General features: G+C 36.2%; 1 protein-coding gene across 2 annotated transcripts in view; it reads right to left on the bottom strand.

Annotated features, from left to right (window-relative positions):
- Positions 1 to 17486, bottom strand: part of LOC115223833 (hyccin) — a 374581-nt gene that overhangs the window by 32626 nt on the left and 324469 nt on the right. For both annotated transcript variants that reach the window (XM_029794513.2, XM_036515120.1), the window contains 2 exons: positions 7026 to 7121; positions 5427 to 5630 (listed from right to left, as the gene is read on the bottom strand). In XM_029794513.2, coding sequence (XP_029650373.1) covers positions 5427 to 5630; positions 7026 to 7121 — 300 coding nt within the window. The remainder of the gene's footprint in view (positions 1 to 5426; positions 5631 to 7025; positions 7122 to 17486) is intronic.

Raw genomic sequence — 17486 nt, 5'->3', positions numbered from 1 at the left:
CCCACTCTTCGAGGCCTGTTTCTTTGCTCTAATGGCCCTGTCTACAGTATCATTCCACCACCACATTACCCTAGGTCTGAAAGGGACTTTGCACCTGCCACAGATTTGGTCTGTGGCACTCAGCAAGCTGTCCCACAGGAATTCTTAGTTGCCCTCTATGTCACAAGATTGTAGCTCCTCCTCCCTCTCATCAAATTTCTGAATTAGGATGTCCCTAAATCTCTGACCATATGAAGGGTCCTTAAGCTTCCAAATCCTTCTTTTCCAGATTAGTCTGCTTCTCAACACCCTTCTGGCCTGGAGTCTAAAGTCACTAATGACTAGTCTATGTTGGTGGGGCACATTCTTCACCAGAGAGGGTCTTTATATTTAAAAGCAACTGTCTGGTTAAAATGAAATCAATCTGGCTAGCAGAGTCACTTGATTGATAGGTTATCAGGTTGTTGGCTGGCTTCCTGAAGTTGGTGTTGCAGATCAAAAGGTTATTTGCATCACAAAACTCCAGTAGCCTTGTTCCTGCTTTGTTTTGGGAAGCATTTCTATAGCCGCCATGAACACCATGGAAGATACTAGGCAGCCGGCTGACATGCCCATTAAAATCCTCAGCCACGAAGATGAGATCACTGTCACTTGTCTTTGAAGTAGCTTGCAGAAGAATATCATAAAAGTGTCCTTCTGTTCATTTGTTAGGCCTGCCTGTGGGGTGTAGGCAGATATAATTGTAGCTATGCTATTCTGCATGACTAACCTAAGCTTAAGTACTGTTATCACACACTCTGACTACCTCTATGACCTTATCCACCCATTTCTCAGCAAGAAGTATGCCCACACCACCTACTCTGTCACTGTTACCTTCCCAGAAGATTTTATACCTATGTATCTTGCCTGTGAGGAACCGGGCTGAACCTCCTCTCCATCTAACCTCTTGGATGCAATACACATCAACATGCCTCTCTTTAAGCATCTTTACAATCTCGTTAGATCTACATTTCAATGTGCCTACATTTACAGTGCCAACTCTGAAAACTGGGAAAGGGATGTAGGAGGGAACATGAGATGTTATTCAGCACCTGAAAAGAATGTTTCCCCGATCATTTGATAACAGACATGCCATAACAGTTTTTCTTGCTTTTAACTTATCATCATTCAAACATATATAAATGTATGTATTTGTGTGTCTGTGTTTGTACCCCATCATCACTTGACAACTGATGTTGGTGTGTTTACATCCCTATAACTTAGTGGTTTGGCAAAAGAGACTGATAGAATAACAACTAGGCTTACAAAGAGTAAGTCCCAATGTCGATTTATTTGACTATATACGGTGCTCCAGCAAGGCCACAGTCAAATGACAGAAATAAGTAAAAGGATATATATATATATATATATATACATACACACACACAAGAGCATAGGCTTGAAACATAAAAGACTTTTTCATTTTGCCTAAGCATCAAACTAATACACCTGTCTTCATCTTTTGTTTCTCTATAAATTTAAACTACATCTATCTATCTATATATATATATATATAGATATATATATATATATATATATATATATATGAGGGAGTACTGAACAGTTCCTGGCTTTAAGGGCATCGCAAATGGCCTGATTGGAAGCTCAACCTTCTGAGTTCTTTTACAGGACTTAGAAAAACTGAAGTACTAGTGCAGTAAGTGTGTGAATCTGAGAGGGGAATATGCTAACTAAAATCATAATTAACTGGTCCTCCTGTATTTTCTTTTACCTAAAGCCAGGAACTTTGCAGCACCACCTCATATATATATATATATATATATGAATAGGAAAGTAGATATTTTTGTTCTCCATTACACATGTTTCACTTGCTGATAGGAAATAAAAAAGATTTAGATGTTAGATAAAAGAATTTCTAATTAGATATTCATCAGACAGAGAAAAATTTGTAATACAACTGTGACTACATATTAATTGTAATAATGGTATAAGTAGATGTGCTTCAGGCAGAAACAGCTGGGATTTACCCTAAGTACCTATAGACAAATAGATGGATCGGTGGCATGTAAAAAACACCATCCGTTCGTGGCTGTTGCCAGCCTCGCCTGGCCCCCATGCTGGTGGCACGTAAAAAGCACCATCCGATCGTGGCCGTTTGCCAGCCTCGTCTGGCACCTGTGCCGGTGGCACGTAAAAAGCACCCACTACACTCACGGAGTGGTTGGCGTTAGGAAGGGCATCCAGCCGTAGAAACATTGCCAGATCAGACTGGGCCTGGTGCAGCCTTCTGGCTTCCCAGACCCCAGTTGAACCGTCCAACCCATGCTAGCATGGAAAGCGGACGCTAAACGATGATGATGATGATGATGATGTATGTATGCATATGTGTACAATGTATGTGTGACCATCCTATTGCTATGACATAATTGTAAATGAGTGTCATTATCATACAAGTGGTGTTGTTTGTTTCTATTCTTTCCATGAAAACATATATGGCCATGAGGAAATACTAACTTGCTTGGAAACAGGGGAGGGACTGATAACAGGAAGGGCATCCAGCCATAAAAATCTACTTCAATGGATTCCAACTGACCCATGCAAGCATGGAAGAATGGACATTAAATGATGATGATGATGAAAGATAGAAACATAGAATTATATCTTAAGGGACTTGACCTCTCCTACTTGCTATGTACTAGGATAAACAAATTTATAAAAGCCGTGTGTTACATCTACATTTTACATTGAGATTTTTCTCGTTTAGCCCTGCATCAGCCTTGATCAATCAAACCCATAAAAAAGCATCCCAGTCATGAACATCCATTCATTTTATATCAGATATAGGTGCAGGCATGGCAGTGTGATAAGAAGATCACCTCCCAACCACATGGTTCTGAGTTCAGTCCCACTGTGTAACACCTTGGGCAAGTGTCTTTCATTATAGCCTTAGACCTAGTGTGTGGATTTGATAAACAGAAACTGAAAAAATCCTCTCTGTGTATGTGAATAAATGTGTGTGTGTGTAGTGTTTGAAGTGGTGTACAGTTATTGTATATTAAAAACAAGAGGGCAGTCAGAATTTTGGCTAATACTTTATTAGTGCTTTCATTCATTTAACCGAATTCTTCAAGAAAAATTGAACAAAAATAATTATTTTGGTTCCATTTTTCTTGAACTTGGTTAAATGAATGAAAGTGCTAATAAAAAATAATCCAAAATTCTGAAAGCTTCCTTTTTCTGAATATACACACACACACACACACATATATGTGTGTGTGTGTTTTTGTGTATGTTTGTCCTTCCACCACTATCACTTAACAGCTGGTGTTGATCTGTTTATATCTGTAACTTAGCAGATTGTCAAAAGAGACTGATAGAGACATCAAACACTACACACACACACACACATTTATTCATACACACAGAGAGGACTTTTTCAGTTTCTGTTTACCAAATCCACACCAGGCTTAAAAAAAAATTTAAGTAAAGGAGTTGATTTGTTTGACTAACCCTTTTAAGGTAGTGCCCCAGTATGGCCACAGCCCAATGACTGAAACAAGTAAAAAATTAAAAAGTATATCTTGAGTCATATTGATTCCTTCTGTTTTTTTTTTTTTTCTTTTTAAATATTTTGTATGGTGTGATTTGAATAAGATCTTGCTGCTATTTCCAACAGTGTTGTGTTTATTTATGAGTTTTATCAGCTCAGAATCAGATATTTTAAGACAAGTTAAACACTCAGTATTTGGTCTGTAATTATTAGTGAAATGCAGCATACAGTTTCAGTAGATTATTATCTATTGCTTCTATAATGATTATTAAAATTTTATACAATAAAAGCTTTGTAGTTTTATAGTAGTGAAACACTACACAGGGGTTGGAGTTAGCACTATTAAGGGAGATTCATGTGATGAAGGAAAGGGATCAGTATTAGCAGCTGCCACACTCTTTCTGGTCCTTTTTAAGTTAGAAGACAATGAGGAGAAATAAACATAAAACAAAGCAAACAAAAAATAAATAAATAAAAGACCTTCCCCCACAATGAATCATGGCCCAGGGCTGGATGAAAATCAACATAGTTCCTTCTCAATTATTTAGGTCAGTCTTCAGTCACAATGCTGACAACCACATCTCTGGAGGTGGAACAATAAACCAGCTATTTTTAAAATGAACAGAATAGAAAAGTGGGGACAGCAGGAAAGAGGGAGAGGAAAATATTGGGGGAGGAGCAGACACAGGGTGGGAAAACAAAGTGATAGTCATTGGTGGGGAGAGGGTGATTATTAAGGGAAGTGCAGACAGAGGGGTGGAGGATTAAAGTGACAGTGGCAGGGGAGCTTGATGTTAGAAGCAGAGAAAGTAGTGAATTGAAATTTGCTGGGAGGTTTGAAAAAAAATCTACATAAAAAAGTTCAGATAAATACAAATATAAAAAATAAAAGATACAAAGGGAGCAAAAGAACAAGTAAAAAATACAATTTGGGATTATATGAAATATAATGAAAGAAATATTAAAAAAAAAAAAACAGAAATAAAACATGATTAGGATTTCTCAATGAAATTTCTTCTTGAAATTCTGTTAATATTTAAAATAACATGAAAAGATCGCCTGCAGTTAATAACCATTGAGAGAAATACCTCTGGACATGACTAACTAACAGTATAATTACATTGAATATTAGACATTCATATCTATTTACTATAGAATGCCAAATATGTAGTAACTGTACTGAAACTCAGTTGAAAGAGAATCATAGTAAACGGTGACTATGATGAGCTCTATCAGAACACAGTGTTTGTTACAGAAATAATCTATATTTAATTGTAACATATTTACTGGGACACAAAATGAGTTTTATAACGATAATTGTTTCTTTAACTTTGAAATATCTTCCCCCAAAAGTCAATTCTGTCACTTAATTGTGTTCATTTATTTACTAAAAAATGGAATTAGATAGCACACACCCCTTTCATACTACAATTAATTTAGAAAGTGTCTTATATACATCATATACAAATATACACACACATGCACACACACACACAAGGATTATTTATGAACAAAAATTTTGTCATTCGTAACAACTATTAGTCAATTCTTTGTTTTATCAGTATTAATCTTTTATGACATTAATACACACATAATCACTCACAAACATGCAATCACTCACACAACCACTTATACAAAGACAGACACCCCACTTAGGATGAAATGATTATGAGGAAGTTCTACTTGTGTGCATGTGTCTCTTATAATGCAATGCATACCAGGCACAAATACAAAACTTTCAATAACTCTCTAGTGTTATATTTGATACGCTGTGTCATCCAACACCTTGACATCATTGTTGAAGAATGACATGTTAAAAAGACAAAACTGCCACTCTATGACAAGCATCTAGGGGTTCTTACAGTGCTGGCATGAGTCAGGGACATCAAGTACTCACATCGTAAAGTAGACCCCGGTGAGCATCTCTATAAGCAGCGGAGATGAAACAGGTATTCGAACTTCCGGACTGTGAACACTGCTGTTCTTCAAGTCGGATTTTGTATTGAAACTGTCTGAAGATTTCGCACAGCTGCTTATCATGCTTCCATCAATCTTATCAGTATCTGGGAAGCTTAATCTACTGAAGCCGTTCGTTGCAATCCTGAAAGAGAAATTCAAAAACAACATATATCAGTGTAGTTGGTCATGATAATTAAAATGACACACTGGCAATACTTTATATTCGGATCAGAAAATTCTTCTAGATTTTGGCACAAGGCCAGCAATTTTGAGGGGAGGGGTTAAGTCAATTACACTGGCTCCTGTGTTCAACTGATACTTATTTTATCAACCCCAAAAGAATGAAAGGCAAAGCTGACCTTGGCAGAATTTGGAATCAGAACGTAATTCTACCAGAACACTATTCTATCAGATCACCTTCTTACTCTGGTAATAGAGTAAAAGTTAATTTTTAATTCAAGACTCTCTATTTCAGTTTACAAAAGACCCTTGTCAGGAACATCAAACATTAAAGCACCCATGTTGATGCCACATAAAAGCACCCATGTATAAAGCACCTGTGCTAGTGCCACATAGAAATCAGCCATGGTGGGACCACATAAAAAGCAACCATTACACTCTGTAAAGTGGTTAGAGTCAGGAAGGGCATTCAGCTGTAGAAACCATGCCAAAACAGACAATTGGAGCCTGAGCAGCTCTCCAGCTGGCCAGCTCTAGTCAAACCATCCAAGCCATGCCAGCATGGAAGACAGACATTAGATTATGATGATGATGACAAGTTTATTAACAATTGGGACTTATATTATTAAGCTTTAAAGTAATTTTTTCAAATTTAGGCAGAAAGTTAGCAATTTCGAGATGTGTAAATAGATACCATTAACTCTAGTACGTGTATGGTACTTTATTCTATCAACTCCAGAGAGATAAATTGCGAAGTTGATTTCAACAGGATTTGAACTCAGAATGTAGACAGCCAAAGCATTTTGTTCAACACTTTAACAATCATGCCAATATCCCACCTGATGTATTTTATATGAAATACAAATAATAATTAAACTTGCATCACAGAACAAAGTGAGTAGTGAGGGGAGAGCCCATTTCAAAATGCATACCTAATAGATCTCTCATCATTATTAATGTTCAAGTGAAGGCATGTATTTAAAGTATAGGATGTTAGCTCATGACCATAAGATTATAAGGTTCCATTCCTAGACTGGGTGGAGCATGGTACCCTTGAGTAAGGCACTTCATCTCACACTGCACTAATCTACTCAATGAAAATGAATAGTAGCCAAGGGCTGGGGCAGACCTCCCACCTCCAGCTCCCACAACTTTGATATCTGCTGGGGTAAAGACTGTGAGGGCTGGGAAGATGGCTATGTCTAGCTGCAACTACATGGGTATCTAAAACAATTAGTGAAAAAATATGCTACAAAGTCCAACTCACTTTTGAATGAAGCTATGGATTTTTTTTAAATATTTTTTTTTTATATCTGATCAATGAGATTAGGAAACAACTGTTTCAGTAATGACATACCTTTGACATGTGTCACAGAGGGACTGATGTGACTGAGGAGACATGGAAGCAATATCTGCATTGTAACACTGCATCACATAGGTCAGTATTTCCTGCCTGAGGAAAAAGAAGAAAAAAAAAAAAAACTTGAAACATACAGAGTAATTTGAATTATTATATTTCACTAGGATACATACACAGACATAAAATTTAGTATCAGCCAACAAAAATGAAATCAGTGCTTATCAACCATTTTTTCTGATGTCCCGCTTCAATCTTCCATGAAGAATGTACACCCCCACCTTGAACAGACAAAGCTAGTATAGTGTATATATATTTATATTCAAAAGAAGTTTTAATTAAAGGTTGATTGCAAGTTTTATTTACTTGTTCCGTACTTATACTCCATACTGAGGTCTCATTCCCCACCAACATAATGCCATGTACTAGTGGATGGAGTGTGTCTCATCTTCAGAAACACTACACTAAATTGTAATCTCACATACATCCAGATTTATACACTTTGTGTAGTTTCATATCACACCTGTCACAGAGATATATTAAAAGAGATAAGCACACACACACACACACATTGTGGCCTCAAAAGTGCCAGTGCAATGAAAAAAGCACCCAGTACATGTAAAATAGTTGGCTTTAGAAAGGCTGTAGAAATTCTGCCAAAGCAGACACTGGAGTTTGATAGTCTTCTAGCTCATCAAATCCTGTTGAGCAGTCTGACTAATAACTGCATGGAGGATGGACATTAAATGATCTCACACACACACACACACACATCATTGTTTTCATGCTTTTATGTTCATTTAACCATTGTCATCATTTTTATGTTCAAAACTTTACTGAGGCAGATTTTGAGAGCTGGATGTTCTTGGTGTTGCCAGCCCTTGTTTTTAAAGTGAGGTATTTCACCAATCACCACACATCTGCTAAACTAGAAAGTATTTGTTCACTGGAATTAGTAAACAATCCCATTGTTTTTTTGCTCGGGCAGTGCCAATGATAACAACTGGACTGGCATTCATTAAATACATGCTTTCTCTGCCTGTCTGTCTGTCTCTCTCTCTCATACACACACACACATGTAATATATGATGTGCATCTTTGCAAGTTCCCCTCAACTGATTTCACTCATAAACACTGGTTGACCCAAGGGATGCTATTTGAAGACCATCTGTAGTGCCATGCAGAAGAAGGACAACTAAATTTCAAACCACATGGCTGCAAACAAATTTCATAACACAGCTATACCTACGCTTATGTACAGGAAAAAAAATTAAAACAAAGGAAAATAAAAATTGTAGGAACAACCTGGAAACTGAACTAAAATTCATTGTTAATTTCTCTTTCCAATATCATTATTATTGTTGTTTTTATTATTATCATTCCAGTAACTGTTCATTTATTCATTGATCTCCTGTGTTGGTCATAACCTCAGCTGTTTACACGTGGTCTGTAAGAAGGCAGACTAATACATCCCAGTACAGCATTGACCTATGTTGAAAACTAGGTAGTAAATGCTTCTGAGCTAACCTGAAATTTACATTGGTTTCCTGTGTATAATTGATTATATTGGAGTGGATAGCAAGCCTTTTACAATTCACTGAGGAATTGGCAACAAGTATTTTTTATGACATATATGATTAATGTGTATGAGAGTGTGCGTACATGTACACACACACATACACACACAAAGTACAAGATATAGAAAAATAACAAGACTAAAGTGGGAATCAACGTCAGCATGATTCACATTATCATTTTAACATCTGCAATGAAGATAGTTCCAACTCATGCTGTTAGTATGTGTTGGACATGACTCCAATGTGCCCTTCCTTGATATGTCACAATCTATGTCATCTCATCTGTTAGGTCCGATAATCTCTGAGATCCAACATTCTATGGTCAAGCTTCACCACTCCTCTCTCAACACACAGCATTTTCTTGTACACATTATACATATTTCGTTTTGCATTATATATCTGTAAGAATGTGACCCCATTTCCTGTATGCATTGGCCAACATCTGCAATGCCCAGCTCTTTTTACATGATACACTGGCCTTATGTAAATTCACATTACACACACACACACAATAATATATCGAGCACCATTCTCTTGGGCTTCAATACATTTTGTGCACCCAGACCAATCTACAGTTGTTTTTGAATTATCATCATGGTTCATGATTCTACTGTTATTTTTGATGAAAATATATTTAGACATTTAATTTTTATTAATTGAAATGTCTAAATATTTTGGTTATTGTTATTTTAGCATATAAGCACTTGTCATTGCCATCGTTGTTGTCGTCATCATCATTATTTAGACACCAATGTTGGCTTTGTCATTGTTTCTACAATTGGACACCTTCCTAATGCCAACCACTTTACAGAGTGTACTGGGTGCTTTTTTTTCCCTGCCACCAGCACTAGTGAGGTTACCAAATAACTTGCAACACACACACAAATAAATAAATAAATAAATAAATAAATAAATAAATACAGGAAAAAAAACCTCCCTGATTGCTTGGGAGTATATTTCAGAAAGAAGGGGGTCAAGTGTTGAAGTTTAAGTATGATGGAAGGATGAGCAAAAATGTCTTGTCATTGAGGAAATACATGGTTACACCTCATTATTTGAGAGTGAATAAGAGTACCTAGAAGGAAGATAAAATGGTGGTGATGGGCTGCCAGAACATACTCTCATGTAACCTTGGTGACAAGGTTTCAAGTTGTAGTTAAAGCCGTTTCAATTCACATATGTTGCTATAATGCTGTGAAAAATCATTATTTTATTCATAATTAACAAATGTGTTGATGTGATGCTAAATTGTTGCCAAATTTAGTATATATCTTGAAATGACTTTGCACATGGAAATGTTACTTGGAAAGGTATGAATGTCACAAAATAAAATCAATTATTAGTTATTATATTATTTATATTATCAATTTACTGCAGACATTACAAACAAACCAAACATCTTTTAATGGTGGTTTAATTATGAAAAATACTGATGATATATTAAAATAATTATTTTGAATATGCACAAGGTCTGAAGTTTAGTAGGGACAGGTAGTTGACAGGATTCTACTCTACCAACCAAAAGGATGAAATATGATGTTGAATTATGCCAAGTTTGAACTGAGAACAGAAGAAATACTGTAAGCTGATGATTCTAACAGCTCACCAAATTTGATAGTTTCTAATATTTACAGTAACATGAATATCCACAGTAAGGTTAAACATGGTGATTAAGAAAATATTAAGTATTTTGCCAAGCAAGCAGGAGATATACTTTTGCCTTATTAGACTTCATCAGCCAAATCATAAAGAGTAGGTGATATTTCTGATGAAGCCTAATAATACATAAGTGTTCAAAGTTGTCTCCTTTACTTGATAGCCAATGTTACCCATCAAAGCCATTTACTCAATTTTCAACACTTGATCAAAACAAGTAAAGTGTCTTGTTATTTTGTAGTACAACACAACACTGTGGGATTTTCAGGATTTAATAATTACTGGATCAGTAACTGACTGATTCAACAAAAGCAAAGAAACAAATTCCAGGCAACAATTTATACCTTATGCAAATGTTAATATATTTTAGGCCAACTGAGTTGAAGGCCAAAAAACATCCACATGAATGAGTCATCAAGTCAAACTTTGGTACAAAATCAAAAGATTTCCCTACACTCACCAAACAAGCAGAATAATTCTGTAACAATCATTTCTAATATAGGCACAGGGATAGAAATTAGTGGGTGATGATGTTAGTCAATTATATCACCAGTAGTACTACAGTTGTACTTATTGATTCCAGCAGGATGAAATAGCTCTGTTTTCTTTTCCTTTTTTACATTTTTCTTGCATATCCACCTTTCAGACAATTTGCTGAGGCAGATTTCTACAGCTACATGCCCTCCTTGTCATCAGCCACACTTGTTTCCAAGCAAGGTAATAACTTTCAATGGCCAGGCATGATTTCCAGAGAAGATTTGAAAACAATAACACTGCTTATATGAAGTTATTTACAACCATCACAGTGATGCATATCACACACACACGGCAGACTTCTTCTATTTCTGTCAACCAAATCCACTTATAATGTTTTGGTTGGTCCAAGCCTATAGTGGAGAACACTTGCCCAAAGTACTGCACAAGGCGACTGAACTCAAAGCCACATGGTTGGGAACCAAACTTCTTACCCACAAAGTCATGTCTTATACCTGTCACCCATGCCTACGCCTCACATCCTTGCCGGTGCTTCTAATAATATAAATTTGTTATTTTAGAGGCATTTATTTTTAAAAAGGTAAAGGGAAGTAGGGTGATCAGTAGTGAGACTTACAAAATCAATGGCCTTTAACACAAATACTAGTTGTAGTCATATAATTATTTCAAAGAGAGCAGTCAGCTTTCCTCCAAGTATTATTATTTTATCAATGAATCCGACTGAAGTATCTTACCAAAGCATCTTAGCATCTAGCTAAACATCTTTAGACAAATAACATCACAACAATATATTAAATCATTTTTATGCAGATATGTCAAAACGAGAAGTCCAAATCTTGGTTATATTCCTTAGGCTCACTGATTCAAATAAAATATTTTATTATTTATTATTTATATAAATAACATAAAGTAAACATATTTATCATTAAAACTCCATATAGGGAGAATATATTACATTTATAGATAAAAAAAAAATGCACCACTGGTGTTTTCAGCAGGGGCATAGGCATGACTGTGTGGTTGGGAAGTTAAATTCTCGACCTTGCAGTTTTAGGTTCACTCATACTGTAAAGCACTTTGGACAAGTGTCTTCTGCAATAACGCCTGGTCAACCAATGTTTTGTAAATGAATTAGGTAGATGGAAACTGTGTGGAAGTTTGTTGTGTGGGGGGGAAGGAGTTTGCTACTGAACCACATGGTTCTAGGTTCAACCCCACAGCTTGGCACCTTGGGCAAATATTTTATACTATAGCCTCAGGCCAACCAGAACTTTCTGAGAGGAATTGGGAGATGGAAACTGAAAAAAGCCCACGTGTGTGTGTGTGTATTTGTCCTCATCACCACCACCAGCACCACCCTTGACAACCAGAGTTGGTGTGTTTTCGTTCCAGTAACATAGTGGTTTGGCAAAAGATACCAATAAAATAAGTAGCAGGCTTTACTGGGGTCATTTCATTCAACTTCAAATTCTTCAAGGCTATACCCCAGAGTGGTTGCAGTCTAATGATTGAAACAAGTAAAAGATAATATGTATAAATGTTTCTCTGTGTGCTTATATCTGTGTGCCTTTGTGTTTGTCTTTCACTGCTTGATAACCAGTGTTAGTTTTATTAAATTCCCATAACTTAGCAAAAAGAGACTAACTGAATTAATAACCAGAATTAAAAATAAGTGCTGAGGTCAATTTGACAGGTAAAATCTTTCAAGGAAATGCACCAGCATGGCCGCTGTCCAATGATTCAAACAAGGAAAAGAGTAAACACCCTGAAAAACTCTGTAATAAAGCTATCTCTGCCAAATAAAATTACAGCAATTTGATTTCTTCCTTTGACAAGGCTACATAATCTTTTTTACATATAGTAATGTCAACTGCTTATTTTGTAGATCGCAGAAAAATGAAAAGCAAATCGCAACCCCATGAGACATAATGTAAAAATGGAGGAGAACAAAAGTAAGCAGTTAATCCAGTGCTCCACCATTTAAGACAGCATTTTTCAAAACAGTTAAATGTTTATATGTTAAATTGATTTGTATCAAGAAAAGAGATGAAATATCAGTTTGAGATTTTAGGTCTGAATGGACCCTCAAAATTTCAGGTAACAAATATTTTAGCTGTGTTACATTCTTCCTCCTTAAAGTAACATTCCAAAGTAGATAGCTGTTAAAATTTATTGAAGTTACACATTAATAACTTATTCAGTATTCAGAATCCTACATCTACAGCATCTCTGTAAAAGAAGTGATGACATTCAAGCTGGAACAGTCAAATTCTGCTGTTGCAAAAGAAAAAATGAAAAAGAAAGCAACAACAGTGTCGACTACCACCACCACAACTATTATTATTATTATCAAAGAGTTATTGCATGCTAATTTAATTAGCAAGGATAATCCTGAAATATGGTGATAAGTTTCTTCAAATCTTAATAACCATTCTTAGGAATCTTACAGAATACAAAATGACACTTTTCTGCATTTTGGCAATAAGTCTCAATTCCAGTATTCATTTGCCTTTTGGGCAGCTGTGCCAAGTGCACCAATTACTACAGGGACAATCTTCACTCATTAGTTCCTCAATTTCTTAACCATTCAGGCCCAGTCATGATATTTCTCAATTTTGTCAACTTTTTTGAGATTCGCTCTACTACTTATTATCATTGTCATTATCATGATTAAGGTGACAAGATGACAGAATCATTAGCACATTGGGCAAAATGCATAACAGCATTTTGTCCATCTTTATATTCTCAGTTCTAATTCTACTGAGGTCAACTTTGCCTTTCATCCTTCAGGAATCGATAAAATAAGTACCAGTTGGCTACTGGGATTGGTTAATCAACCAGCCCCTTTCCCCAAAATTTCAGGCCTTGTGCCTATAATAGAAAGGATTATTATTTTTATTATTGTTATTATTATTATTATTATGATAACTACTATGGCTAGCACTCTGGAAAAACATAGTCACCTTTGATTCTGAGAATTTTCACTAAATATTGACCCTTTTGAATATTTGAAAAATTATGGTATAGAAGAGTACTGAATAAGATCTATTGGGTCTGGATGCGTGTAGTTTCATTATACAACTCCCCTTTCAGAAGAGGCTAATTGTATTTTGGTCTGGAATTTGTGCTGCTGATTTTTTAAGTCCAATTTTTCAAATGGCAAGTGCTGGTAAAATTATAATGATGGCACAAATGTTGCTGCCAACACTACAACCACATCAACACCAACTGCAACAGCAATAAGCCACTGTCAAAGTATTGAAGAAGTTTACAACAACCACCTCTCAAAGAGAAAGTCTCGCAAGTGTGCTCAGCTCTCCAAACCAGCACCATCATCAACACTAATGCTGAAAGAAGTGATACAAACACCTGATTCAATCAACTTTCACTATTACTCTCTGATTTCTTGGCAAAGGATAAGGAGAGAGACAATCAAACCAAAACATGGCAAACTGTCATCAGGTGGGTCAAGAGGAAGAAAATACCATAGTGCCACTACAAGAAAAAAGAAAAGTGAAGAGAGAAGTGCTGTCCTCAGATAAATTTACTGAAAAGTGGTTGAGAGTGGCACAAGTGAATGGACCACTCAAAGTATAAGAAACCAACAACTGAAGAGGGTACTAACCCTAAGTGTTGAAGATCTTGCATGACAGGACTCATTGACTGGCTCTAGAGGTCCCTCTTTTTCAGGAGAGTTACATCATATATATTTTTTAATGCTATATACCATATACTTATACTTCATATTTTTTTTATCATCTGATTCTACGTAAACCCCACCACATACACACGCCCTTTGCCAGATTTTTGTCACCCTGTCATCACCTTTATAAATCATCATCACCGTCATCATTATCCTCATCATTATATTTTCACAAAAACATTTAAGCAAGCTTTACAGACTGTATAACAATGTAACAAACATTTTGACATTTAAATTAACATTTAAGATAAATAAAAGTTTGTAATAAGAAAAAAGACAATCAATATTTTATACGTAAAATTTAACCAATCAATAGTAAATTAAATCATCATCTTCGTTTAGCGTCCGCTTTCCATGCTAGCATGGGATAAAAATAAAACCAGTACATCAGTTTCAGAATATTTTTTATATTTTTTGCAATATTCATATATAGCACAGTTGACCTAAGAAATTTGGACAAAATTTGCAGTTCCTTACTGTCATGAGATGGGTATATATCAGCCACACAACATCTGTGTCGATCTTACATAATATTATATGCAAGATTTAAGGAGAGCTGGCTGATCCATTTCATTCTATGTGCTCTCTAGCAAGAGATGTTATATGTGCATTATTCAAATATCTGCCAACTTCACCATTGGAAATATTTAGAACATTTGTCATCAGAAAAATAAAAGGAAATGCTTCAAATCTCTGAAAATGCATAATTATGTTATAATAATAAAAAGAAAATGACAAAAAAGAACTGCTAAGAAAAAATATTTTGAATTTAGAAAGCATGAAAAACTGAGCTATAAGAAGTCAGATCAGAATCTAGTAAATCCTGTGCCATTCCTCAGATTACTAGTACAGAAGTAACAGACTTTCCTGCTGCCATCAAACTCTCTATCATCATTATCATCATCATCGTTTTTGTTGTTTTGTTTGTTCTTTCTCGAGCCATACCTGGCTCTTAAGGGCTGGTTTCCCAATTTCATTGGCATATAGGTTCCCCACTTGGAAGGGATGCTAGTCAGTCACAAGTGAGCAGCTAGATGCAGGAGGAAAGAGTGAGAGAAATTTGTGGCGAAAGTGTCAGCAGAAGTTTGCCATTACCGTCTGCCGGAGCCATGTGGACCTTAGGTGTTTTGCTCATAAACACACACATCGCTCAGTCTGAGATTCGAACCTGCAATCCCTTGACTGCTGCTCTAACCACTAGGCCATGTGCCTCATCATCATTATCATCATAATTTTACATTCACTTTCCATGTTGACAAGGACTGGACAAGTCATCTCAGTTTGAGTCAGTTAACATTTGGCTTATTACTCTTGCAAGTGTGGCTAGGAAACCATGATTCTTTTCGTTAGTTTTCATTTGGATGGATGCCCTTCATAATGCCAACTACTTGTCAGTGAGTATGCAAGTGCATTTTTTTCATAACACCAGCACTAGAGAGGGAACTATGCTCTCTTAAAGACAAGACTAAAGTGTCCTCCAGGACCCTACAATGTCTCCACACATCTGCTAATCCCTTTATAATGTACCAAGTGCTTTTTTTTTTTGAGGCACTATCATTGACAAGAATGTCATACACTATTTACATTTGATGGATATTTGTCCACATGTTGTTTGCTGTTAACACAACGTTTCAGCTGATATACCCTCCAGCCTTCATGAAGTGCCTTGGGAAAATTTTGAATCTGGGTTCTCATTCCTAAGGTATTTTTTGATGCTGCTACTATTATTATTATTATTATTATCATTATTATTATTATTTAGGTCACTGCCTGGAGCTGAACTTGGAATCTTGGGGTTAGTAGCCCGTGCTCTTAACCACTTAATAATAATAAAAATTAAAAAAATAATAATAATAATAATAATAACAACAACAACAACAACATCGAAAAATATCTTAGGAATGAGAACCCAGGTTTGAAATTTCCCCAAGACACCTGATGAAGACTGGAGGGTATATCAGCTGAAACGTGTTAACAAAGATGAGGACAAATATCTGTCAAATGTAAATAATGTACATAATTCCTCATCTCTTAAATATAGAACTGGAAGAATGTCATACTTTTGCCAAGACAAAACAAAGGATCCTTTTGAACCTTTGAAGTCTCTATCACTTCACAAAAGACACTAGGTGCATTTTATCATGACAGCTGTGCTTGTCCGGTTGTCATGCCCAGGATTCACACTATTCTATGCTGTCTTCATTTATTCAGAGGAGCATAACCATTACTGATTAGAAGAGAGGGTGACTGCAGGGGATGTACTAGGGTGAGGGGAAGAGAAGAGCATTGGCAAAAGAGAGGGGAAATGTGAGAGGAAGAGAGTGAGGAATGCTAGAGCAGTAATGAGTGGTAATGGGAGTGTACAAAAAGGCATATAGATCATAGTGGCATAGGGAAATGGCTGCTACCTGTTTTTAGGTAAAGGTGAGAATAAGTGGTAGGTTACTGTAAGAATGATTATGGATGAAGGAGCGCAATGGATGTCAGTAAGGAACAAATAGGGAGAGGAGCAGTGGTAGCTAGTAATAGGTGAAGGGGAGTTGATGTCAACTAGTAGGGGACACACAAGTGATAGATAGTCAAGATGACATGGAAAGAGAGTGTACAATGGATGTCAACGGAAGTCAGCTGCAGGAGGTGGTGGGTATCTTGAGGAAAATGGTTGGGGTTCATCATATACTGACAGTTATTTACATCTGACAGATATTTGTCCTCATCTTGTTTGTTGTTAATACAATGTTTCAGCTGATATACCCTCCAGCCTTCATCAGGTGTCTTAGGGAAATTTTGAACCTGGATTCTCACTCCTAAGGTATTTTTCGATGTTCTTCTTCTTCTCCTTATTATTATTATTATTATTCAGGTCACTGCTTGGAATCAAACTTGGAATTTTGGGGTTAGTAGCCTGCACTGTTAGCCACTACACTATTTACTCACGGGCATATAGCGTAGTGGTTAAGAGCATAGGCTACTAACCCCAAGATTCCGTGTTCAATTCCCAGCAGTGACCTGAAAAAGAAGAAGAAGAAG

The sequence above is a fragment of the Octopus sinensis genome, linkage group LG2 (assembly GCF_006345805.1).
Source record: "Octopus sinensis linkage group LG2, ASM634580v1, whole genome shotgun sequence".
In the NCBI taxonomy this organism is placed as follows: Eukaryota; Metazoa; Mollusca; class Cephalopoda; order Octopoda; family Octopodidae; genus Octopus; species Octopus sinensis.
The sequence above is the reverse complement of the archived record's forward strand: the minus strand, read 5'-3'. Positions and strand labels throughout refer to the sequence as shown.